At 39.8% G+C, this 25,790-nt stretch overlaps 1 protein-coding gene across 1 annotated transcript in view; it reads left to right on the top strand.

Annotated features, from left to right (window-relative positions):
- Positions 1-25,790, top strand: part of LOC147035231 (uncharacterized) — a 326,073-nt gene that overhangs the window by 139,101 nt on the left and 161,182 nt on the right. The window contains exons 12-16 of the mRNA XM_085895787.1: positions 465-621; positions 3,687-3,814; positions 10,959-11,159; positions 15,786-15,917; positions 21,505-21,610. Of these exons, the coding sequence (XP_085751913.1) occupies positions 465-621; positions 3,687-3,814; positions 10,959-11,159; positions 15,786-15,917; positions 21,505-21,610 (724 nt within the window). The remainder of the gene's footprint in view (positions 1-464; positions 622-3,686; positions 3,815-10,958; positions 11,160-15,785; positions 15,918-21,504; positions 21,611-25,790) is intronic.

Here is a 25,790-nt window from a genome sequence, read left to right as displayed (position 1 = left end):
CCATGAGAAAGTCAATCAACTCGCCCCTGCTTGATGGAGGTTGAAAATGCTGTCTCAGGCGTCGTTACAGAATATTCCCTCAAGTCTAAATACTCAATTGTGTTCAGACATGGATAACATCAATGTCATGCTCATCAATGTGACCTGGGCACAGCTCTACCCCCAGCAGCATGATACTTTATTTGCATGGCACTGTTGAATTGTAATACATTTGTTTATTATGCATTTTCTTTTCAATACAAGAGTCATAATTGCATTGTCTTTATATTCTTTGGCACCGTGCATGCTTGTTTCCACTTTGAAAAGATCAATTTCACCCCCCCCCCATCCCCTAAAAAAAATTGATAGGTGATGCATTCTGAGTTATGATTCATTCCAAATAATCTTTCTCAAAACTCATCAACCCATGATTGTGCAGATGCATGCATCAAGGTGAGAAATTAACATTTTGCTTTATTGTGCAGCCTCTTGCTGCTGTGGTGTGCGCTGGTTGGGCTACAGCCAGCCGCGTCCATTCCCAACTGTTGCTGTTGCTGGAATCCTTGTCTGGTGTACGCGTATTACTCTTGTCATTGGCCACGGGTAGAAACCCGGAGCAGCTTGCGCTCCTTTTTGAAGGAGGTATGTTTCACCATATGTGTTTTCCAAAATTGTTTGTGCAAACTATGGTCAAGTCCTTTTTGTAGTCATGGTGTGGAGGCGGATGTTTATAATATAATATAATGTCGTTTCGACTGCAGTCTTCTAACAGGACGCATCCAGATTTGAGTGGTTACCATCATGCTGATGCTGTCGATATTTTGAGGATACCAAAAGTAAAACCTTCAGGACAAGAACTTCTGAAATGACACACAAACATACATAGTTGTGAAGTCATTTATCCAACTCTTACCCTCTCTTCGTAAACGTAACGCTATGTTGGTTCTTTTTGTTTCGAATCTTATCTGCTTCGAAAAAGGCTATTTCTCTGACCCGAAAGGGTCATTCTACGTGATCTCAACACGGCAATTTCCTCAACATTTTCAAATTCCTTGCAAAATTATCCTGAAAGATGTAACTTATTCCCATGTAAAATTGGTCAAACGGTTCCTTTGGTCAAATGTTATTTGTTAAATGCTTCCCGAGATGACCTTTCAAAGATGTGAGCAATATTGCAGAACTCCTTCCTTGTCCATCTTCAAATTGTCATATCTCGAAGTTTAATCGAGTTAAACACTTGCATGAGACATTTTTGAAAGCGCAGGAGCTGCATTTTCTCATTAAACAATTATTAACTACCTGTGAAGACCTTTGGGGAAGGTCTTCACAGGTACCTTGCATATCTTGTAGGCTAACTTGCAAATAGCAGTGGCAAAGAAATTAGAGTCCATGAAATAGAACCCCCTAATCCAAGATGGAACCTGAACGAAGGTTTTTAGCACCCAGTGAATTTAACATGTATTGAAACGGGAAGGAGAGAGAAGAGGAGTACAGTAGAAACAATTGTAATAACAGCTAATGCGCGCAGGAAGAGTGACCGTAATCAGGCACTGCAGCTTAGGTTGAGGCCATGCGATCGATTTACATGCGTTTGGTGCATTACAAGCTTGTCCGTGTTCCGAGCCAATCCGGGTCCTGGGCACAACTCTACACCCTGTAGTATGATATTTTATTTGCATGGTACTTGGTTTTGTTCACTCTTTCTATTGAATACCTATCCTGTGATGGCTGTTTCCCCAAGTTCAAGGGGAGAGTTTGCTCAGCTGCCTCAATATCATGTTCAAAACTTCCATTGTGTCACTCGTTTGTCTGGTGGATTGCTCCTTCTTCCTCAGTTGAAGTGCCTGTCTTTCGGTTTCTGTTCCAACTTTTTTTATGACATGAAATGAAAACCTTTCCTCCATTTGTCAGGTGCAGAGTTGGCTAGTCTGTGGCTGAATATTTTGGCTTTTTAAAGGAGTCTTGGTCTTGCTGTGGTTGGTTCTCCAATTGGAAATAGTCACAGCACCTGCTTACAAGGAAATCTAACACAGGTGGAAGCCATTTAGCCCATCATGCCTGCGTGAACACCATACTAATTTGTCAACACAAGACCCAAGAAAGAAAATGCAAAAAAAGTTTTTAATTAATGAAATAGATTTTGTTTGTTTGTTTTTTTTTATTTTATTTTGTAGTTTGTTTTTTTTTGTCTTCCCCTCAGGGGAGGTGGCATGGGCTTGGTTAAAAACACACATCAACCACTGTTTGACCCCTTGACGAGACCCCCACCAACAGAACTCTGTACACATGCACACAATCACCCATCATTGCTCAAACTTCCTAACAGTCTTATCAACATCCCCATACCCCCCAATCTCCATAATTTCCAGGTACCTATCGAATTCTAATTTAAACTTATCTACTTTTTCTGCTGCCACTACCTTTCTTGAGAGGCCATTCCATGCATTAACTACTCTGAGTGAAAGTCCCCTGCCTTACTACTGTCTTAACTCCCCTCTTCTTTACTCTCAGGCTATTGCCCCTGGTTCTATCACTGTCTACTCTGTTGAAAAATTTATCTTCATTTATTTTATCTCGACCTTTCATTATCTTAAACATCTCTATCATATCTCCTCGTAACCACCCCCTTTATAGTGACTAAAGTCCTGTCTCCTTCAGCCGCTCCTCATAGCTGAGTCTATCTAGGCCCGGAATCAATCTAGTAGCCCTGCGCTGAACCGTCTCTACGGCATCGATGTCCTGGAACTGTGGTGACCAAAACTGCACATAATATTCTTAATGTGGCCTCACTAAATTAATGTACAATGTTAACCCTTTGCCGAGTTATTTTCTTTACTTGCCTCTGTTTACTCTGAAAGTGTTATAAATCTAACTCCAGTCCTGTTATTTTAAACCTAATAAATGCCTTCTGCTTTTCCTTAATAATGTTCCTTATCTCACTGCTCAACCACCCTGGCCTTATATCGGACATACGAGCACAAACTGATCTGTTTGAATATGAAGTTTGGTGTCAATATTAAGAGAAAAGACTTTTTTTTCTTTCATGAACTGTGTGCATAACAATGAAGTTGTCTTGCATTTTATTTTTCAAGAAAGAGGCTTGTGGAAGAGCAATATTAATATAGAAAGAGAGAATTTTTTTTATATCCTTCATTAAATATGGGTGTAAGAACTGCTGTATCAATGAGATTCGATCCTACACCAAGCACTATAAACTTCAGGGCCCTGATGCAAAAGCTGCTTGCATTTATATCAATACAGCGAACATCATTTTGGGGGCCCGAAACCCCCAAGTCCATTTAGTCTTATTGCCTTAACTTCTTCATAATAAATATTATTCTGCCTTAACTTCAGCAATGTACGTGGTCTCGCAGTCGTGGACAATCTAAGCTAATCGGAGGGCCTTACTTTATGTCCTCAAACAACTTCAAGCCAAGGGCCGCAAGATCCCCCCTTTAAAAACGATTACAAGTCAGTGACATGTTGATTTAAAAAGCATTTGTACATCTTACCTTGTACTCGTATAAGCATAAAGGGGCAGGACCTCGACGGTTTTGTCATTTTTGCATACTTATTGCGAAGTTGAAGGCCAATGAGAGCTGAGAATTTTTAAAGATTTGTTCTTATGTACTTTTCTGCCTGATCTCTTTATGTGCTTGGCAATAATTATTAATTGCATTTCTTCATTCTTTTCCCCATTATGATAGTTGAAGTGGTGGTATGTTCCGTGGATGTTCTTGAGGACCTCTCCAGATGTGGACATGTGCCACTATCCCGTCTTTGCCACCTTGTGTTTTTTGAGGCATGCAACTTACTTGCCCGGCTCCCTCAACAGGTACTGTTGGTGTGATATTACTCTGAGAACCATCCTTTATAAGGTTTTCTGTACCAAGATGACCTAATAAAGCCGGACCAAATGTCAGTCCGTCCGTCCGTCCGTCCGTCAACAATTTTTCTTTCCGATTTTGATGAAACTTAGTATGTGGGTAGAGGTCGATGAGTGATACCCAACGACATATTTTTCCCTGGATTCGAGGTCAGGGTCAAGGTCACGAGGTCACGAAAGTTGTGAAAGTTGCCATTTTCAAAACCTATCTAGTTTGTCATTTTAGGAGCTATCTGGCAACTGTTCGATTATGATAGTAAAACACATTATAGAGATGACCGTCACCCCCACACGGGGGTAATATTTATCTCTGCCACCGAAGGTGAAGGAGGTTATGTTTTCATCCCTATCTGTCTGTTTGTTGGTGTGCAGGATATCTCAAAAAGTTGTGGACAGGTTGGGTGTGTGACAAGGACAAATTGATTGGATGTTGATGAAGATCTGGATCTGGATCCGACCAATAGAATTTATTTAATGATTCTTCACGATTGAGAGATTGGGCCAAAAATGATGGAAAGCATGATATCTCAAAAAGTTGTGGACAGATTCAGACAAAACTTGTTAGACATTTTAGGCGTGTGATAAGGAAGAATTGATTCAATTTTGGTGAAGATCTGAATCTGGATCTCATAATTTTTTTAGCGATTCTTCACCATTGAGAGATCGGGCTAAACCGATATGTAACAGGATACCTCAAAAAGTTGTGGACGGATTCGGACGAAATGTGTGGACAGATTGGGTGTGTGGCAAGGACAAATTGTTTTGATTTTGATGAAGATCCGGATCCGGATGCGAGGTTTATTTAATTTTTAGAACCTCGTGGAGGATCTCTGTCTTACTCATGTTGCTGTTCTTCATCGTCTTCTTGTGGACTTTTTTTGTTTCACAGCCTACAGTTTTCATCGAAACTTCCTGAAACTTGGAAAATATATGTAAAAATACCCTGCGCAGACAGTAACCATCTCCGATTTTGAAAATTCCACCTTGAAAAAAAGTTATGATGTCAAAATATCTCCGCTAATGGAAATCGCCTGGCAAATTATCTCCGAAACTAGGCAAGCTTTTTGAATTCTGTTAGAGGCAATCGAACAGGGCATTAGCAGAGATGAATTACCACACATATGAGACATCACTATGACGTCATTCCTATTCATTGACATTTTTTGTTTCACAACCCAGAGTTTTCATCGGATCTTCATGAAACTTGCCATGTATATGCAGAAAGCCCACGCGCAGGCAGTAACCATCTCCAATTTTGGAAATTCTTCCGAGAAAAAAAGTTGACGTCATAATATCGCCGCTAATGGAAATCGCCTATACCATTATCTCCGAAACTAGGCAAGCTGTTTGAATTTTGTTTGCGGGAATCAAGCCGGGCATTAGCACAGATAATTTATCGCAAACCTGATGCATCACAATTATGTCATATTCGTTTTTATGACTTCATCATTAAGAGGATGAGGATCTTAGCTCATTGGAGCTTGTTAAAGTTATTCTTCACCAATGAGCGATCGGAACAAAAACTTTTTATATAGCATGACATTTGAAAAATGTATTGGGCCCGATATGTTCTTTGGATCAGGCATTGAGTGGCGGAGGTGTGCGCTCTACCAAGTGCTCTTCTAGTTCTGGCAGGTTTTATTTGAAATCGACATTTGTCGAGAAGGAAATTTTTTTTTAATCGCTTGGAATAATGTGTATATCTGCCTGAATACATACATACATACATACATACATACATACATACATACATACATACATACATACATACACACACTAGCGATACCCATGCACATGCACGGGATAGCAGTACAACATAGCTGGTAGCAGACGACAGACCATACACGGGGAATGACAAAAATACGCATTGTGCAAAATGCAAGTGGTACTATGGAACGCCAAGACTTCCCAAACATTGTCGGCATTTCCGCTAAGTGCCACAGCGATTTCATAGGGATCGTGTGACGGCGAGCCGAGTCTTTAGTGTGCAAGCTTGGTATTATAATAGAGATATATATGCACACGCACACAGTGGACAAATAATGGAAATACTCATGTACACGAGCCGTATGACATGCATGCAAAGTACGGGGCAGCCATATGTACATAACTGGTGTTTGAGTTCTGTATATCTCTTGTCGTGTATGTACAAGTGGTCAATGGCTTGAGATAGCTTGCTTGGCTGCAAGAGGAGACCTCAATGGCTTTGAACATGGTGTAATTGGTGAGCATTTGACAAGCGCTTCAGTGACAAAGGCTGTAGAAATTGCTGACATGTCACAAGGAACTGTCTCAAAGGTGATGTCAGGAAAGGAAAAAGGAAAAACATCGTCATTGAAGGGCAACAGTGGGTGGAAGAGCATACTTGGCAAGCGTGATGCCTGGGCATTAGTCCGCACTGCAAAGCAAGACAGGAAAGCATTGGCAGAGTTCAACGTGCGTCATGAGCATCCTGCATCATAAAATGGTCGGAACCCAGAAGGGAACTTTACAAGATGGGATACCAGAGCTGGGTTGCTATGCACAAACTACTTATAACACCTGGCAGTGTTTTCCATCCATAGGGCTCACTTGGGTGGCCGCCTAAGTCAATTTCTGGCCGCCCAACTGCTTTTAAATTAAAAAAAAAAAGATTAAAAAAATTTTTTTTAAATATTAATGGTGAAGATACATACATGCTAAATATAAGATATGTTGTAAGTGAGAATTTTTTTTACAAAATTGATGATGCCAAGACACTAATTTGTGTCTCTACTTGCATGCTCAGAATGCCCCAGAATGCACCAACGAGCATCTAAAATTGCTAAATTTCCTGGGGGAGAACCCCCACCCCCCCCCCGACAGCAAAAGGGGGGGAGACCCCCCCCCCTCTCCTGCTCTCCCCCCAGCGCCCACGTTCGTGGCCGCCACGGCCCGCAAAATTATACATGTTGGCAGTTTTACCCAAGTCATCTTAAAACCCAGGGAAAACCCTGACCTGGCAATGCCCCGTTTGCGGGTCCTGTAGTGTAAGCAGCGCGGCTGGTGCAAGCATAAGGCAAACTATGCGGTTGACTAGAGTGGCAGAATTTGGTGGTGGCAAAGGGTGAATCAATAAACTATTCATTAAATTTCACAAGTAAACAAGCAGACTGTCTATGTGCTTATTTATTGTGTTTTTTAAAACTTTTTTTTTGCATGTAGTTGAGGCTCGAGAAGAGCTAGTACAGTGAATGGATCAGGACGTAACAGACAAAAACAGTACGCAAAACACATACATGGGGTGGACAAGATGAACAAAGGAAGGAAAACTGGAGAATTTGGAGGAGGGGTTTTTTTGTTTGTTTTTTTTTTTTTTACAATTGTAGAAAAGGTCATGGCTTTCAATTAGCGACAATCTGAGATGGTGGTGAACAGCTGCCTTGAAGGCCTGGAGGGAAGAATGAGATTGACAAGGATGTGGAAGTTGATTCCACAGGTGGGACAAAAGAGGAACAAATGATCCTGGAATTGGGTAGTTTCACGGGAAAGGGTTTGATGGTGGACCGTGTGTGCCCACAGAAACCTGGGGGTTGGGAGTGGGGGGACAAAGCACAGAAAGAGCAGAAGGTGCAAGACTAGGAAGGATGTGATAAAAGACAGAGACCCCACCGACCTGTCAGTGATGACATCATGATAGACCCATACATTCAGCTTTAGCATGAGAAATTCCAATAATTTTGAAGGCCTTGATTTTCAGGGCATCAAAAGGAGCAAGATATGAGGCAGGGGAGCCAGCCCAGAGGGCAGAGCTGTACTCCATCAAGCTGTGGAAGAAAGTCTTGTCAGTGGATAGGAGTTCAGGTGCACCAAGTAAGGACTGCACAACTGAAGATGCCCAGTCGGAATTTGGCTTTGGAGGCCGATTTTAAAATGTGGTTTGTCCGAGAAAGTTCACGGCTGATGGTGAGACCCAGGAGTTTGAATGACTGAGCTTCCTCAAGAGGATTGTTAAGAATGTAGTTTGCCAGATGGTCGTTTTGGAGAGAAATAGTGAGAGTGTGAGATTTGTCAGGATTGGAAAAAATATTCCAAGTTTTTGACCACCTTTTAAATTTTTTTTCGAGGTTTGAAGAGATGGAAGAGGCTACAGCCTGCTTGACTGGAGGATGAGGGATGTCATGGCAGTGTGTGGAGTCGTCGGCAAATCAATGAAGGAGATTTTACAGAGAGTCAGGGATTTAATGGATGAAGATCAGGAATAAGATTTGGTCCAGAACACTGCCTTGTGGCACAACACCTTTGCCAAGGAGGGGAGATGAAAGGATTCCATTAAATTCCCCACATTGGCTACAAGAGTACAGCAAGTCAGAAAGCTATGTGTGGATTTGTCCTTGGATGTCATGGGCAGAGAGTTCGGAGAGTAAAGTAGGATGTTTGGTTGAGGGGTTTGAAGAGACGGGGGTTGGAGGAGGGTTTTGAAGTCGACGCGGGTGGTGGTTGGGGGGAAAGTGTTTGAAGACTCGGGTTTATGAAAACCCTGGCTTTTGGGTTGGGGGTTAAAGACTCATGCTTTGGGAGAGGGGCTGAAGTGGGTGCGTAGGTGTAAAGCCTGTTTCCATAGATTGATGAGGGAACAGATAAAAGCAAGGGATTCATAGTTCATGTGAGGAGACTGCATGACCACAATCATATTTAAGAGAATTGGAGAACAGAGCAAGAGATTAAGGGATGAAAGTGCTTTGCATTGAAGGGGCGTTGAGAACTTGGTGTTGGGTGGGGTTGAAGACGCCTGGGATTGTGTGGAGAGAAGGGGGGTCAAAGAGTTGAGAACTGGGGGTGAGGGAGGCTTACTCCAGGAACATCTTTAGGGAGCACATAACTAGACAATAAGAAATTGCGTGGCATTTAACTGTTCTTTGCATAATACTAGTACGTGCCCGTAAAAAAAATAATAATAATAATAAATAAATAAATAAACCACACAGGCCGTTTCTTCACTCTCACGTGCCCGTACGTGCGTGACCCGGAGGTTCGATATTATTCACAGTTACGATTATTCGCAATTTATTTTTAATACCCAATTATTCAATTAGCGCCAACGTATTTTACCTTTTCGCAATTTCGTCGCAAGGAAAAACAAAAAGAGAAGAGAAGAGAGAGAAAAAATTTACTTCCTGGTTCGGAGCAAACCAGCACTCTGATGTTCCCAAAATTTATATACCGTCTAATATGAAAACGATCATAACTTGGGCCATTGTGTTTATCTATAAATGCGTATAAGAAATCGAGAAATTATTAGAATACACGAAGTCATCACTCTCCGGAAGCCCGTACGTTGTAACCCGTAACGGGGAACGTGGCTGTGCTTTCCTTCCCCATCGGCCACGCCCACGCAACGAGTCTTGCCATTGGTTTGGTAAATAAATGGCCATAACTTGGGAAGCACTTGTTCGATTGATATCAAATCTTGAAAAGGCACATCCTCAGGTCCCCAGCAATATACCTGGCAAGTTTCAATTAGATCGGACCAGAGGTTGTCGAGAAATAGCGGACACACACACACACACACACACACACACACACACACACACACACACACACACACACACACACACACACACACACACACACACACATTGCTGGAATTATAGATAGATTGTTGAAATCACATTTTTCATTACGTGGCACTTCTGCAAGTACCTGCTGGTATGTACGATTTCTTGCCATTTTGAATCAAAAGGCAAGGCCTGCCTTAAGATTTACTATCAAGAACTTCTAACAAAGTCAAATTCTTCAAAGCATCAATGTGCACAGTGACTTGACAAGTATCCCAAGCCAAATGACCCATCAGTTTTGCCCCTTTTGGTCCTGATCATCAAATGAAAAGCACAAAAACGTTCATACAACTGACTTGCAAATGAATAGGATTAAAAAATATATAAAAGATGTATTATTTGTGTCTATTCTTGTCTGTTTTGTTTTCTCTGTCTTGTCTACCTGCACTGTTTTTCGTTTTTCTTGCAATAGCTTCTGCATGAACCTTGACTTTGATACAAATTAAAATCAAGAATGAGCAACACCTTGCTAACGAATCATGATCACATTGCCCATAATTAAGGATTTAACTCCAAAGGACACCAGTCTGTTGACTTGTGCTGGAAGCTACTTGAGAAATATGTCACCATATCAATAAAGGTGTCTGCAGAATGTGACACCAAGTAATTGGAGGTAACATACTTCAGTCACATCAAACAATTATAGATGTCAAGATGTGGTAAGAACTTGACATCTGTTGTGCATTTCCACTTGCAAGTGTACACCATGCCCCACTGGTTCCTGTCATGTTTCCATTCACCATAATTGGGCGGGACTTGGACATGAACCATGCAAAATTGACCTGAAGAGCCAGTTCTAAATTCTACTGTTTAATTGGTGCTCCTTTGGGAAATGCTATGATGTTGATCTTGAAATTTCATCACGTTTTCTGAAACTTTATCGTATGCCAGTTCCTGCTAATGTAGCCGTTTACTACTTGGGGCATTGTTGGATATTTGTCTTGAAATACGTAAAAGGAAACACCTAAAAACACATACCATCACTCATCATTGATACATACTCGTGAGATCCTCATTATTCATGATGCCTTAAGCACAGCACTCCTGAAATATCTTGACTCAACAATGCCCGGTGACGTCCAAAGAATGTGACAATCACGGCTGTTTGTTGTTTTAAATAACGTCTCAGGAACATTTACAAAGTGAGGTGGAGATGCACTACTTTTGACAGAATGCATCAGAAATTGGCAGTCATGTCTATATAAATTGTAACAACGTACATCAGCACAAACATTTGAATATAATGTGGGAATGCAAAAATATCTGCATTGAGCTTCAGCTGTGTTCATAGAGATCAGAGGCTTGCTTCTGGCATGGCATGGCCTGGCCTGGCCTGGTTTCAGCCCAAGTATGTCCCAATCTTGCATTTGTAGACTATGCTTTGCAGTTGGTTTGCCTGCTTGATTTGTGAAGTTAACCTGTTCGCATTTTTTTTTGATCTAAACTGTGACAATAACAGTAGGCATTGACAAGCTGAAGGGCATTGTTCATTTTTTGTCATTGTGTTTGGGCTGTAGATGGAGATGGTGGTGTCAAGCTTTGAACGAGTGGTAAGTCTCAGGGAAGCTCGTGGTGTGCATGCCCCACATCAGTGCATACTCTTAGCGCAGCAATGGACACCAGCTTTGGCAGACTTGACAAAGCGACTTTGCGTACACGAGCCTTACATGGTGTTTGCTGACTGGTTGCAAGCAGCATTGTATGGCGGTGTTTCACTGGTAAGTGCAGCACATGAAAGGTGTTTTGTAAAAAGGTATCCTTTTGCGTACAATTGAATGCATCAATGCCAAATGTGCTTGCAAAATGTAACGTAACATTATAAGTGCAGAACGAATATTAAAGCAGGCTTAAACAATTTGCAAATGTGTTGAAAAGAAAACTACAACAAAAGAGCCATAAACTCACCGTAAATAATTTGCACACCAGACGTATCTCACTTGTTTCCTTGTTGCTACCGAGTCTATATAAAGTGGAAAATTGTCCTGCTGTTGCAAACTCAAAATAATTCTGATGATTATTTTTCATTACTTCCATTGATCTTTGAAGTTGCTTAGTTTGCAGTCTGCTACATTAAAAAAAAAAAAATTTTCCTGCTTTATAGAACTTCTAAATATTAAGAACCATTTGGAAAACAAACAAACAAGAAAGATAGCACGATACTTGTGAAATCCAAATGAAGAATAGTTGCCATGGAAACAGCAATTTGGCCATTTTGAAAATTCGACATCAAGTGTTTCACATGATTAAATGTTATGCGTAACAAATTTGGTTGATACATTATCTAACTGCAACTCGATGGGTGTTTTACACGTTTTGGATGTCCTTTACCTTTAACCAATTTTGACCAAATTTTACACACACATACTACACATACATAAAAATAAGCTGTGTAAGTTTCAGTTTTCTATCTTGAGAAATTATTGAGGTATGGTAATAATAAATTAACAAAAGTCCCATTTGATTATGATTGGGTGAAATGGTCATGGAAACTGATGACATGTCAAAACGGCAAAATGGATCGTTCTGATTTTCGGTGAACCAGGTCTGTGACCCATTGTGTAAATCCTGTTCAAATTTCGAGTTAATAGGATGAAAATTAATGATTTTATGTGACTGACATTTTGAGCTTTTTAACAAAAAAAAAAACAATATGCTTCTAGGTTTTGATTGGTGAACCAATTCAGTGACACAATATGCAAATAATGTTCAAACTAGCAGAGTACCCACTCTTGGGGTGGGTAGAGATTGTGCATTACTTGCTAAAAAAACGTATAGTCTGCATTTTGCAAGAAAACTCCATATCGTCCATGGGCCTGGACCCATATTTTGGCCATTTGGTACCACAAAGAGGTACAAAGCTTAATGGTACTTTTCAAGTAGCTTTGTGTTTGTAGAGTCTGAAATGGTATGATGAGCATTTCTGTTGAGTAGCAAAAGATTAGAATCCCCTCAGTTCTACGGGTATCTGTAGTGGGCCGCAGGCTTGGTCATTTTCCAGGAATGACCATGAAGGCGGTCATCCCGATTTGAATTGAAACAAGGTGGTTCTTCAAACGAGACTTGGAGTTCCCCATGTAGGATCCGGTAGAGAGTGATCAAGTCTCCTTTAGTTTGTCTGTAATCTAGTGAGAAGAGGTGTTGGTTCAATACCGGCCCGCATATGAGAACTGTGCTCGACTTCTTACCATCCTCGTAGCACATCACTGAACCCACTCGAGTATCTTTCTATCCCGCTGAAGAAACAGCTTCCACACCGATAGGTTGTATTCAAGGTGAAACCTTACAAGTGTGGGATATAAGTGCTGGAATATTCCTGGCGTGATTTCAGCAAAACCACTGCAAATGGCAAAAAGCACCCTTCGTGCTCTATTTGCAGTGCTGGTGTAGTGCATCGTTGATTGTGATGCCTGCCTGCAGATTCCCAAATCGACAATCTCTGTCACAACCAACACTTCAACACCATTTTAGCTTATAGGCAATGGTGGAACTTTGGTGCCTGATGTGCAGTACTTTGCATTTTGTAGGATTCAGCTGCATCTGACACTTGATGGCCCACCTTTCAAGAAGGGAAAGATCTTCCTGTAACATTGAGTGGTCATCACCCTTGAGAGCATCACCCCAAATTTTTTCATCGTCCGCAAATAACAGTGCCTCAGATTTATGATTCTCGACAAGATCATCAACAAAGACGAGGAATAATACAGGGCCAAGCAGGGAACCCTGCGGTACTCGACTTTGAACCTCCTCCTATTGTGACAGGGTACCGTCTACAGAGACCTGCTGTTGACATCCTGTTGGGAAATCGTGAAGCCAGGAGATAAGTGATTGCCCAATACCCAGCTCCTCAAGCTTCAGTAGGAGTCATAATGCGGACGTGTCAAATGCTTTGCTAAAGTCAATGAAAACAACTGCTCGGCGTTCATCCATGGTGTGGTGGAAAAGAACTCAATTTCCACAATGGATGGATCAGCAGACTAAAGGAGAATCTTTAATTTCGTATATACGGAGGAAGAACATTCACTGATTCACTGAAACATTCGAATTGTCTTCACGAAGACAGAAGCCTGAAGCAATTCCTCTTGTACACAATTTGACATTCCAAAGAATGGGAGGGTGAGACATTTGGATATTCAACTATGGGATGAGCTGATAAGCATTCAGCAAAAGAACTCAAAACTGCAATACGTGTCCACTTTGGGTGGGAGAGAGAGAATGACACAATCTTGATGAAAGTTGCAGTGCTATCAACCAGGTCACCCTGTTTCTATGCAGTGAGCAAGACCTTTTTCATCGAAAGATATTCCTTTGATTAATATGTGGTCAAAAGACTCTTGGGAAAAGGGAAACATTACTGACAGCCTATTCAGCTATCGTACAAAAATTAAATTTATAAAGTACCACGGACAATTATAATTGAGAATGCATGAATATAATTATTTTTCTTCCACAATGGCTGGAGTCCATCTGTCTTGGGCAGACAGTAAATTCGATATACATGAGCGTTTCTCCTGAAATCCATGTTGCAGTGTTGAGAGTAGTTTGTTGTCTTCCAGGAAGGTCATGATTTTGTTTTTCATCAATCTGCAATACTTTGCAGGCCACTGATGTATGACTGACTATAGATGTTTATATATATATATATATATTTATATATATATATATATATATATATATATATATATATATATATATATATATATATATATATATATATTATGACTGACCATATAGTAATGGTCGGAGAGGTATTGCACTTGCTCTCGGTCAGCTGTCCAGATTGTGTTACCCACTTTGAGTGCACCTACACCATCCTGTGTGTGTCGTTCCCCTAAGGAAGGCATATAGGCGTTTCGTGCAGTCTTTGCTTTACAAGCAAGCCGAGCCTCATAATGATACCGAGCCTCCTTGAGGCTTTGCTGGCACTGGCGACTTAAGGCCTTAATGACAACGTAATTCACCTCTGACCTTGTGTTTTGGTAATGCCTCCACCATTTCCAGTTTGTTGTCAGGAGCTTCAGAGTGTTCCCCGTCAACCATGAAATTCTATTTTTTTGACACACTTGCCACTCTGGGGCGTTTTTACTCACAAGGTCTCGAATAACTGACAACCTGCAGCCACGCTTGATCTGCCAAATCTATATCCTCCCGTTCCCGTTGGATATATGTTTCTGTATATATATATATATATATATATATATATATATATATATATATATATATATATATATATATATATATATATATATATATATATATATATATATTGAAATCTGAGTGAATAAAACTTTGGTGAGAGAAGGAAGAACCAAATGCAGAGAGAGGCTGATAGCAAGAATAAATTTTGTTGTTTCAATTATATTTGGTTTTTCAAAAAATAAAACATTTCAAGGTTAGCAAATATAATCGAGAAAACTAAGATAAGAGCCGGGGAAAGTGGAGAAGGAGTAGGGAGGACGAACTGAAGAAAGAAGGAATGAATCTCTCAATATTTTAATGCTTAGGGACAACAGAAACCAGTGTTTTGAATATTCTTTTCCCAATTTTAAAACAAGAGAAAACTAAATAATCTGTAACACAAAACTGTTTTCTGAGCTGACTACGATGTCCTCTTCATCTCCATAATTGCAAATCAGGTGAGGAGCAAATCTTTATTTATTTTTATTTGGAGAAGTTTTAAGATTTGTGCCTACATTAAACTTTAAGCTGCTTTCTCTGGGCCTGTTTTAACAAGAAAGAATTTTTGTATAATTCTGAATACGATTCATTATCAAAGATGAGTCATCCTTTGAACCTGTATCCATGCTGTCAAACAAATGTCTGCTATTTTTCTTTTCTGCCTATCAAGCATGCAGATATTAAGCAGAACCAAATTATTTCAATGTGAATGTGTATCTTGCAGCACCACCCGGTTGTATCTGGTATTACAAGTCACCTCATACAAAGAAAGTATGAACGACTTGATAAATATGAATTATGATGTTGAAATCTGAGTGAGAATAATTCAAAATGTTTCATTTCATTCATTTTAAGCAGAGGTTCAAACCAAAGCATCCAACACTGAGCTTCGCAGCGAAGCAGGAGTGATTTTTGCTCACACCATATTAAAGCAGCACTGATGGTCAATGAAGGTGATTTTCACTGACTTCCAAGCAGATGGAAGATTACTTTGAGGAAATTATAGAGTGAATAGAACAGAATATTTGTGAAGTACAACATGTTGTCTTTTGATTAAATCCATCAGCAAAGTGAAGGGTACTTTTGCTGGTTGAAGCTAAAACTTGAATTTGGTATTTTTAACATGACATCACAGGATGAGAAAGCCCTTATTTACTGATATCTTGCAGGATGTTCATATTTGTCATGAAGAGAAACGATCAGAAGAACTGCGACAGTTCATCACCTCACAAGATCAACAAGTGCAAATCAATGGTCTCATTTTTGCCAATGACAATTTGCAGGCGAGACAACTTCATGAGGTGTGCCTGGTGATTCCTGCCAGTGTGAACTAAGCCTGTTGCCTTGCTGCATTATTTTACCTCAGCATGAATCACAATCTCACTGCCTCAACTCACCATCACTCCCATTATTATTTTGCATGGTGATATCACACTGAAATATGCAATTTGGTGTTTCTCTCTCTGTCTGTCCTAGTTTGATTCAAATTTCCCAGGGGAACTAAGGGTCATATTATGATAGAGGCTGTAGCGACTTCATCCCCCCCCTCCCCTTCCCTGGGGATTTTTTCTGCCTTGGACAAACGTCGTGGTAAGGTGTGTAGATAGCTTATCGTGGTGTTTTACCAAGGCCACTTTTCATAACAATGACTAGAAAATGATATTTATACAAGTGATATCTCCTTCCCCCCCCCCCCCCCAAGTGTTTTCCCACCTTGGACAAATGCTGTGTTCAGGTGTATTGATAGCAGCTTATGGCATTTTTCCAAAGCCGCTTCCAACAACAAAAGTAATAAGGATGGCACTCGGTAGTCTCTTACCTTCGGCAGGCTGAAAAGTTTACGTTTTATATACCACCGACAGGCCGGGTGTGCATCCAGACCTTCGCCCAAATCTAATCAGCTTGTTCTTGTTACTGACTCAACTCATCCAACAAATTTTATCATAAATAATTCTGTCCACAGCTTTTTTTAAATATCATGCTATATATCGTTTTTGGCCCCATCTCTCAATGGTGAAGAATTACTTTAAAAAGGTTTAAAAAAAAATCCTATCTCGATCCGGATCCAAATCTTCAGTAGAATTTAATCAATTGGTCCTTGTCACACACCCTCCCTTTCCACAAAGCTTCATCTTAATCCATCCATAACTTTGAGAGATACAGTTTTTGGCCCCATCTCTCAATGTTTGAAGAATCACTTATAAAATTGTATCCTAATCGTCACTAAAATGTAATGTCTTTGTTCTTACCACACACCCAACCTGTCCACCAAATTTCATTTGACTATGTCCACAACTTTTTGAGATGTCTTGCTCACAGACAGACGGGTGAAAATGTAACCTCCGTCCACCTTAGACGGCGGAGGTAACAATGACGATAACATTATTACAAGACAATATGAATGCCAATCATATGAATAATAATAATAATAATGATGACCAGGTGATGTGAATGATCTTTTTAAAGAATGACCCCCATGTCAATAAGCATGACCTTCCACCCTCCGTCTCCTGCTCTTAGAAAATGGCGTCATCATTTTACATTGGCGTGGAATTTTTCCAAGGTTGCTTCTTACAACCAAAGTAATAATAACAACAATAATGATCATGGCATAATATTACTAATAACAAGAGCGAGAAGTGCTTTGCGATACTTGTCCCTTCCTGATGTGATATTTTAAATAACCAGATTTTACAAACATGAAGCAAAAACATTCATGTGGCTGGTGAGACGATTCATAGCTGGATCAGAATTCTAACTGCAGTGAGACTGAGAGGCGAGTGTGTATAACTGTAGGCCAACCACTGACTCCCTTTAGTTATGCTATTCAAACAAAAGCAAAATAAACAAGTGGGGGAGCACTCGGGAGAGTGCAAAACCTCCGCTGCCAATACTGCTAGGTCACTCAAGTGAACCTTATATCTTATTCATTAAATATGTCAACAGTGCTGACAGTTATAGTTCTTTTCTCCAACATTTTTTTTTTGGGGGGGGGGTTGGAAATCACTTAAAACATGTAGAAATGCAAAAAAAAAAAATTCCCTCTAACAATTTTTTTTTGGGGGGGGGGGTTGGAAATCACTTAAAACATGTCGAGATGCAAAAAAAAAATTCTCTAACAATTTTTTTTTTTGGGGGGGGACCATGTCCAAAATTTAATGGCATGATCCTTGGACCATACCTAACCCCCCCCCCCCACCAAGTTTCGTCGAAATCCGTCGAGGAGTTTTTCCGTAATACTGTTCACAAACAAACAAACAAACAAACAAACAGAAAGGGGTGAAAACAGTAACCTCCATCCATCTTCAAAGATGGTGGAGGTTAACAAGAAAAAGAGTAATCAGAGATTACAGACCCTCACCAGGACTTATTTTGTGTGGTGTTTGTGTAGAGGTGTGTTCTGTAATTAACTGGGGACATAACTAGAACTTTATAACTGCTGGCAGTGATGACCGGGTACAAAGACGTCCTGCTTTGATGCAACCCCACTTTCATCGGACACCTGACACAGACCCATGAACTTTACATTATTCAGTTGAATTCAGAATGGGATTAATATTCAATTCAAATCAAATGGAAGACCAAATAGGTACATTCCTGCATTGGAGTAATCAGAAGGACCCCAACCAAGCAAAAAGCAAAGATGAAGTCGTTAGGAGGAACCTGGATGGGAGTCCCATTTCAGCTGCTACTCCTCCACCAGCAAGCCCATCCAGGCACAGCCATGTGAGCCTTTTTCAAAAAGTACCCAGATCAAAAAATTAAATAATTCTCGCTGCCAAACCATGCATCCAATCAAGTTGAAATTTTATAATGTATATTCCCTATCACTGCTGGATCATAATTGTAAAGATCCACGACGATTGATTTAGCGGTTCAATATGAATAATGTTTTTAAGAATTTCATTCAATCCAATATTTGCCACACCACATTATTTATCAATTATTCGTGAATACCTTGGTGGCCCCAAGGCTTGGAGAACATTTGTGTGAAGTTCCCCTTGATTTTTGTCCAGGTGTTCTGGAGAAGATTTTTAGAGGTTTGAGCATAAATCCAATATGGCTGCCAAACCATGTCACCTCTGATATCATATGTGTGAACCTTTTGTTCCTCATGGATAGGCGGTCATATGTGTATTTTTATTTTTATTTTTTTGCCTTGATCTGTTGAGCCACTTCAGAGAGAAATATTTTTGAGGGTTTTTTGTTGTTGTTGTTTAAAAAAAAAAAAATTATATGGCTGCCAAATCACGTGGCTGATGACATCAATAAATTTCTGTGGACCATTTTATCCCTCGATGACCCTCAAAAATTTAATACGAATCTGATGTAGCATTCTACAGAAACAATTATGACGTCATAAAAAAATCACTTACTCCCCATGAGCAGTACTTGCCATGTGCCAAGTTTTAATTTTTCCTTGGTGTGGTTTCAGAGATACAGAGGTCCCAAGTTTTTTTCTGTTTTTTTCAACATGGCTGCCACACCACATGACATATGATGTTATAATTATCACTAAAACACTCCAAATGAGTAGTCGCTGCTATGGTGAAAATTTCGTCTCAATCCGACAAGCGGTTGCGGAGAAAAACACTAAAGTTCTGTACAGACAGACAGAGACAAACAAACGAACCCAAATGCAATACCCTCTCCTCCAGCGAGGTAATGAAGGTTTTTCTGTGTAATTTGGGTTTTCACCAGACTTTTTGTGCCAGCAAACGCATTCCTTTTTGGAAGGTTTATAATGGCGTGTTTTTTTGCCAACGATAATAAAAACAAGGAAAAAAAAGACGTAAAATGTCATATTCCCCGTTGTTTTAGTCATTTTGCTGTGCGGAGTTAAAGGGATAGCCAATATTTATTTGCAACTAAAATGGCCGCGTCTACCAATCGGCCATCTTTGATCAGATCACAAAATATAATTAGGTCCAAGTGCATGCCATCGTGCACTTTGCTTGGCCACGTTTGAACAAAATCGGACCATGCATCTCTGAGAAATGGTTGGGGACACGTTTAAGTAACAAAATGGCTACCAGTCAGCCATCCTCAATCTGATCATGAAAAAAAATGATGTGCATATGTCATCCATCATTCATAATTATCTGTGTGCCAAGTTTGAACAAGATCGGTGAATGCATGTCTGAGAAATGGCTGAGGACTTGTTTGATACTGGGTTTTATTTACAACTAAAATGGCTGTCAGTGTACCATTTTACCATCTTTGATCACTTTGCAAAATAAAGTGAGGTGCACATGTATGCCATCATGTACTGTGCTTGTGCCAATTTGGGACCAAATCGGACCATGCATGTCAGAAATGGTTGGGGACACATTTAAGTAACAAAATGGCCACCAATCGGCCAAATTTGATCTGATCTTAAATTTTTTTTGCATATGTCAGGCATCATTCATTATGTGTGTGCAAAGTTTGACCAAGATGCGAAAATGGTTGAGGACGTGTTCAACATCGGGGATTTTTTTTACAACTAAAATGGCTGCCAGTCGGCCATCTTTGATCGCTTCGTGAAATAAAATGATGTGCATATGTAGACCATCATGTGTTGTCTTTGTGCCAAATACAAATAAAATCGGTCCATACATGTCTGAGATATGGTTGCGGACACACACGCACACGAAAGTCATGACCGAATCAATAAGCCCCCGTTTCGGACTAAGTCCAACGGGGGCCAATAACCCGATGTACATCCATGAAGCAAAAACATGCGTACGGCATATGTGTATACATAATACATCATGGTTATATACCTGGGATTATTATCCCCCGCCAACCAAAGAAGTTGGTGGGGGATATCGAAATGGGTTACGTCCGTCCGTCCGTCACATTTCGTTTCCGGAGCTGAACTACAAATCCCCTCAAGATATATTTACGAAATTTGGTACACATATCAAGCAAGTGGTGAACTGGTGCCTTTTGATATTTAGAGATTTCCCCCCAAAATTTGTCACTTTCCATGGAAACAAGTTGGGTATGAGGAAATAATTGAGGTTAACCTTTGTTTCCAGATCATAGTTGCAAAACTATTAACTATTTCTTTATAAAATTTGGTACAAACATCAAGAATAAATTGAACTGGTGCCTTTTGCTACTTGTCCTCATTTACTATGGCGGGGGATATCGAAGACTTTGTCTTTGACGGATGCTCGTTCCAATTGCATTGGGCCATGAACTGACACCCAGGCCTGAGGCCTGCAGATCTTGCTGTTTCATGGAATGGTGTCCCATGATGTTTTTTTTGGAGAGTCAGGCCTGCTGTCCAGCCAATGGGTGTAATGCGTTGGGGTGTGTAGTCAGGGCACCTGAACACTGACTCATGTATAATATGTGATATTTTCTAAGTCCAAAAAGGGCATAACTAAAAAATTGACGAAACGCCCTGAAACTCGAACTTGTTCTGTCACTTCTAATAAAACCATGTACCAAGTTTCAGTTGAATATATTGAAGGGTATGGGAAAAACGTCGGAAAAATCATCGGTGAGACGGACAGACGGAGAGCAAAGCTATAGTCCCCTCCGGTGAAACTGATAGTGGATCAATAATATTAACAAGTTGTTGTCCATATGTCTCACAAAGAAATTGCAGGATGTGAAGCATTTCATCTTCATTGGATATTTTTTACGTTCAAATTTGTACGTCGGCAATAACGATAACAGCACAGTAATAATATTAACGTTGTTACAAAAGAATAATAATAGTGATAATAACATCCCCAACCTCCCAGCCTAGTCTAAAGCATCAGAGGCAAAGCATCGAGTGTGAAACGCCGCCCCCCGCCCCCTCCTTTTCCATTCTCCTTCCGCTCCAAAATGGAGCAGGTTTTTTCTTATTGAAAAAAAAAATCTTGATCCTTGATTTGACTTTTTCCCCAGGAACTTTGCTCTTTCGACCTGCCCTGCCTGCTTGCCTTGGAGCCAGAAGAGCAACAACAGGCTCAACTCCAATGGGCCTCAGAACACAACTCGAGCATGATAATGAGTACGAGTGCTTTCTTCACACTGCACTTCTACATGGGACTGAGGGAAGTCTTACAATAAATATCAGTGGATGGGCTCAAGGACCATACATCTGCTTGTGCAGAGTAGGACTGCCATTGCAATGTCATCAATCTATAACATTGGAAATTATTATAGAATTACAAACGATGATGCAACGACTATTGTTAAAAGAAGAATTTTTAATTTAGTGTGTCCCTTTTTCCTTTATTTTATTGGATAATAAAATGCAAAATGTGTAGATAGATTTTTAGCTTATCTGGAATTGGAATTCCAGATAAGGTATTGTCATCATGCACTGTCTGTCCGTCTGTCTTCTATCTTGATGTCTCTGGCTGAAATTTGGCAGCAACGTTCTGCTTCCAACTGGTCAATGCAAAGCTCGCTCCAGTTACGTGACTTTAAGTGGGTCAAAATGGTGGACTTGGAAAATTCTTTTAAAAATCTTCTTTAGACCCATCAGTCAGAATGCTACTAAATGTGGGTTACAACATTAGGCCAGCACCCAGATATGTGACATGTCCAATGGTCCTATTATTATTATTATTATTATTATTATTATTATTATTATTATTATTATTATTATTATTTTAATTGCAAAAGGAATAATTCATTTTTAAATATTTATTTAGCTTCAGTATCACAGTCAAACCATGAAATCCAAAATACCTTTTACCTGAATAGAATTGAGATTTCCTCCTTATGTTTTGAGATATTTACTCTAATAAGAGTATCATTAACTTATCTGGAATTGGAATTCCACAAAAGGTGTTGCCATTGTTCACCGTCTGTCTGTCTGTCCGTCCATCCGTCACCTATTCCAACTTCTCCGGCCAAACCGCTGGGCCGCTCCGGCTGAAATTTGGCAGCAAGGTTCTGCTCCTGACTGGTAACAAAGATTGCAAAGTTCGTGACTTTAAGTAGGTCAAAATGGTGGACTTGGTAAATTCCTTCAAAAATCTTCTTCTCCAGACCCACCAGTCAGAATGTTACCAAATTTGGGTTACAACATTAGGACGTGGTCCTGATGTTATATTGCGGAGGTCAAGCCGATCACATGACCTAAAGTGAGTCCTAATGGTGGACTTTGTAAATTATTGGGAAAATCACTAAATTGCTTTAATAATCCTCTTCTCCCAACCCACCATTCGAATAGTACCAAATTTGGATTACAACTTGAGGCCAGGACCCAGATAAGCTTCAGGTACAGTGGTCCTATTTTATGATTATCACCTTGCGCATGTGAAGTGAAAAGCGGTGGAAAGCAATTGCTTCATGTCCGTCTGTCTCATTAGTTTATGATCGAGGAACAACCTATTTAAATCAAATGTCATATTATGAACATGAAGCGGAACATGAATAGGAAGACAAATTTGCCATTCCACAGTAATGTACTGTTCTGTCTCTGAATTTGTCCTGATCGCACAAGTGCAAAGAGGACTGACATCATATTTTCACTCTGTCTGTCTGCTTGGCAGTCAAACAAAATCACTCCAAACAGGAAACTTACTGTTTTTAAAGACGTCATAAAGGACACAAACAATAAGCACAACAAACTAATGTAACATGTTGGATTGGATGATGTAATCGACACTGGGTAAAACGGTGGTAAAACCCGGAATTTATTTATTTATATGCCTTTAAACCTTCATTTAGTTTGAATTATAGAGTTGAACACTGCAGAACACAAATCACCTTCATATTACTTCCAAGAACCTCCAGATGTGTCAGTATTTGGACATGTTCTCAAGAGTGGTGCACAATACTTTCAATAGCACCAAACTTGTGGATTTTTTTTAACGATCTTTAAAATGATTATTTTATTAAAATTTAAGTATGTAACTGAATACTGCTGCATGGGGTATTGTTTTCTAGGAACTCTTGTTATATTTGAAGGAAATGCATTGGAGATGGAGTGGTGCAGAGATGTTGGCAGAACTTTTAGGTAGCTTGAGCATGGAAGGGTGATTGTGTGCATCTGTATGGAGTGTTGTTTGTGGGGGGTCTCATCAAGGGGTGTTATGTGATCGATGTTATGTATGTGTTTTTGTTTTTTTTTTAAACCCAATAACCATCTTTGCCCATGCCCCCCTCCCCTGGAAAGAAAAAAAAATCCAACAAAAATACTACAGAAAAACAAGCAAAAGAGACAAAAAATGTCATGGCCCCTGTTGTTTTCGTAATTTTGCTGTATGGAGTTAAAGGGTTCACCCATATTTATTTGGAACTGCAATGGGCACCAGTCTACCAGAAGGCAATCTTTGATCAGATCACAAAATATAGTTAGGTGCAACTGCGTGCCATCGTGTACTGTACTTGTGCCACATTTGAATATAATCGGACCATGCATGTCTGGGAAATGGTTGGGGACATGTTTAAGTAACAAAATAGCCGCCAGTGGGACCATGTTGGATCTGATCTTGAAAAAAAATGATGGGCATATGGAAGCCATCATTCATTATATCTGTGTCCCAAGTTTGAACAAGATCAGTAAATGTATGTCCAATAAATAGTTGAGTTTGTGTTCGATACTGGGTTTTTTTACTACTGAAATGGCTGCCAGTCTACCAGTCGGCCATCTTTGATCAGATTTCAAAATAGGGAGGTGCACGTGTTTGCCATCATGTACTGTGATGGTGCCAAGTTTGAACAACATCGGTAAATGCATGTCCGAGAAATGTTTTATGATGTGTTCAACAATGGGTTTTTACATCTATAATGGCCACCAGTCAGTGATGTTGGATCTGATCTCAAAAATAAATGACATGCATATGTAAGCCATCATTCATTAATTGTGTGCCGAGTTTGAATCGGATCGGAAAATGCATGTCTGAGAAATGGTTGAGGACCTGTTTGATAACGGGGGTTTTTTGTGGTTTTTAGCTCACCTGTTCGAAGAACAGAGCTATAGCGATATCCCCGGCGTGAGCGTGTGCGTGAAAATGTTAAAGTTTTTGGTGCAAGTTATTTCCTTTCTAATATTTTTATCTACCACACTATTTTTACTGATTACAATATACAAATACATATATTGCTTTAAAATTATTTGGATCAGACTTCACTGCAATGCTTTATAAAAAAAATATTATTAGACTTGTCTTTTAGCGTCAGCGTGAGCATAAAAATGTTAGTTTTTGGTGCAAGTTATTTCCTTTCTAATGATTTTTTATCTACCACACTATTTTTTACTGATTACAATATACAAATACATATATTGCTTTAAAATTATTTGGATCAGACTTCACTGCAATGCTTTATAAAAAATATTATGAGACGAGTCTTTTAAATACGATAAATGTATAAACAGGTGAGTTGCTTTGACACCAACTCTGGTTTTTTCAACTAAAATGCCCACCAGTCAGCCATCTTTGATCACATCGTGAAACAAAATGATGTGCATATTTATCCCATCATGGGTTGCCTTTGTGCCAAGTACGAAAAAATTTAGTCCATACATGTCTGAGATATGGTTGCGGATGCACGTGCATGGACACAAAAATCGAGACCAAATCCATAAGCCCCCGTTTCAGACGAAGTCCAACAGGGGCTAAAAACTAAAAAAAAAGAGGCATTTATCTGTTTTTGGTCTGGTGTTGATGTGGCGCAGGCATCATGAGCCGAATGACCGCCACCTGCATCTAATTTCCTTGTGCATTCCTTGTGAATTTTACTGATAGTGAGTGGTACCTGGGATATTGAGATTTTATGAGTTTGCTGCAATGGAGTCTTGTTTAAACCAATCCTTCCCATGAGAGAGTGTGGGACATGAACATCATTCAACAGTCTCAGAAACGGCCATAGAAGAGAGGGGAAAAATACTTGCATGACTTAGGTCTTGTGTCAGTAACTACAAATAACCACCAGTGATTAACCAAAACCAATATTAGAAATATTCTTGGACCTTGACCAACAAACTTGACTGGCCTTTAACCTGAGCAATGGTATGCACAACTTCAAAATTGTGATTTTCATTCCTGAAGAATAGTTCTCAGTTCTGGTTAGTTCCTTTCACTAAAAATCATAGAACTTGCTTGACATTATACAGTGATATTGACTTTAAGTCATAGTCAAATTTAATGAATGTCAAATTTAAAAAAGCATATTCTTGTAATTTATTTGGTCTTGGCTTTAAAAGTGTATTATGTAGTTGAACAGATGTCAAA

The sequence above is a fragment of the Eptatretus burgeri genome, chromosome 1 (genome assembly GCF_056783735.1).
Source record: "Eptatretus burgeri isolate ZD-2024b chromosome 1, Ebu_testis_v1, whole genome shotgun sequence".
NCBI lineage: Eukaryota > Metazoa > Chordata > Myxini > Myxiniformes > Myxinidae > Eptatretus > Eptatretus burgeri.
The sequence above is the reverse complement of the archived record's forward strand: the minus strand, read 5'-3'. Positions and strand labels throughout refer to the sequence as shown.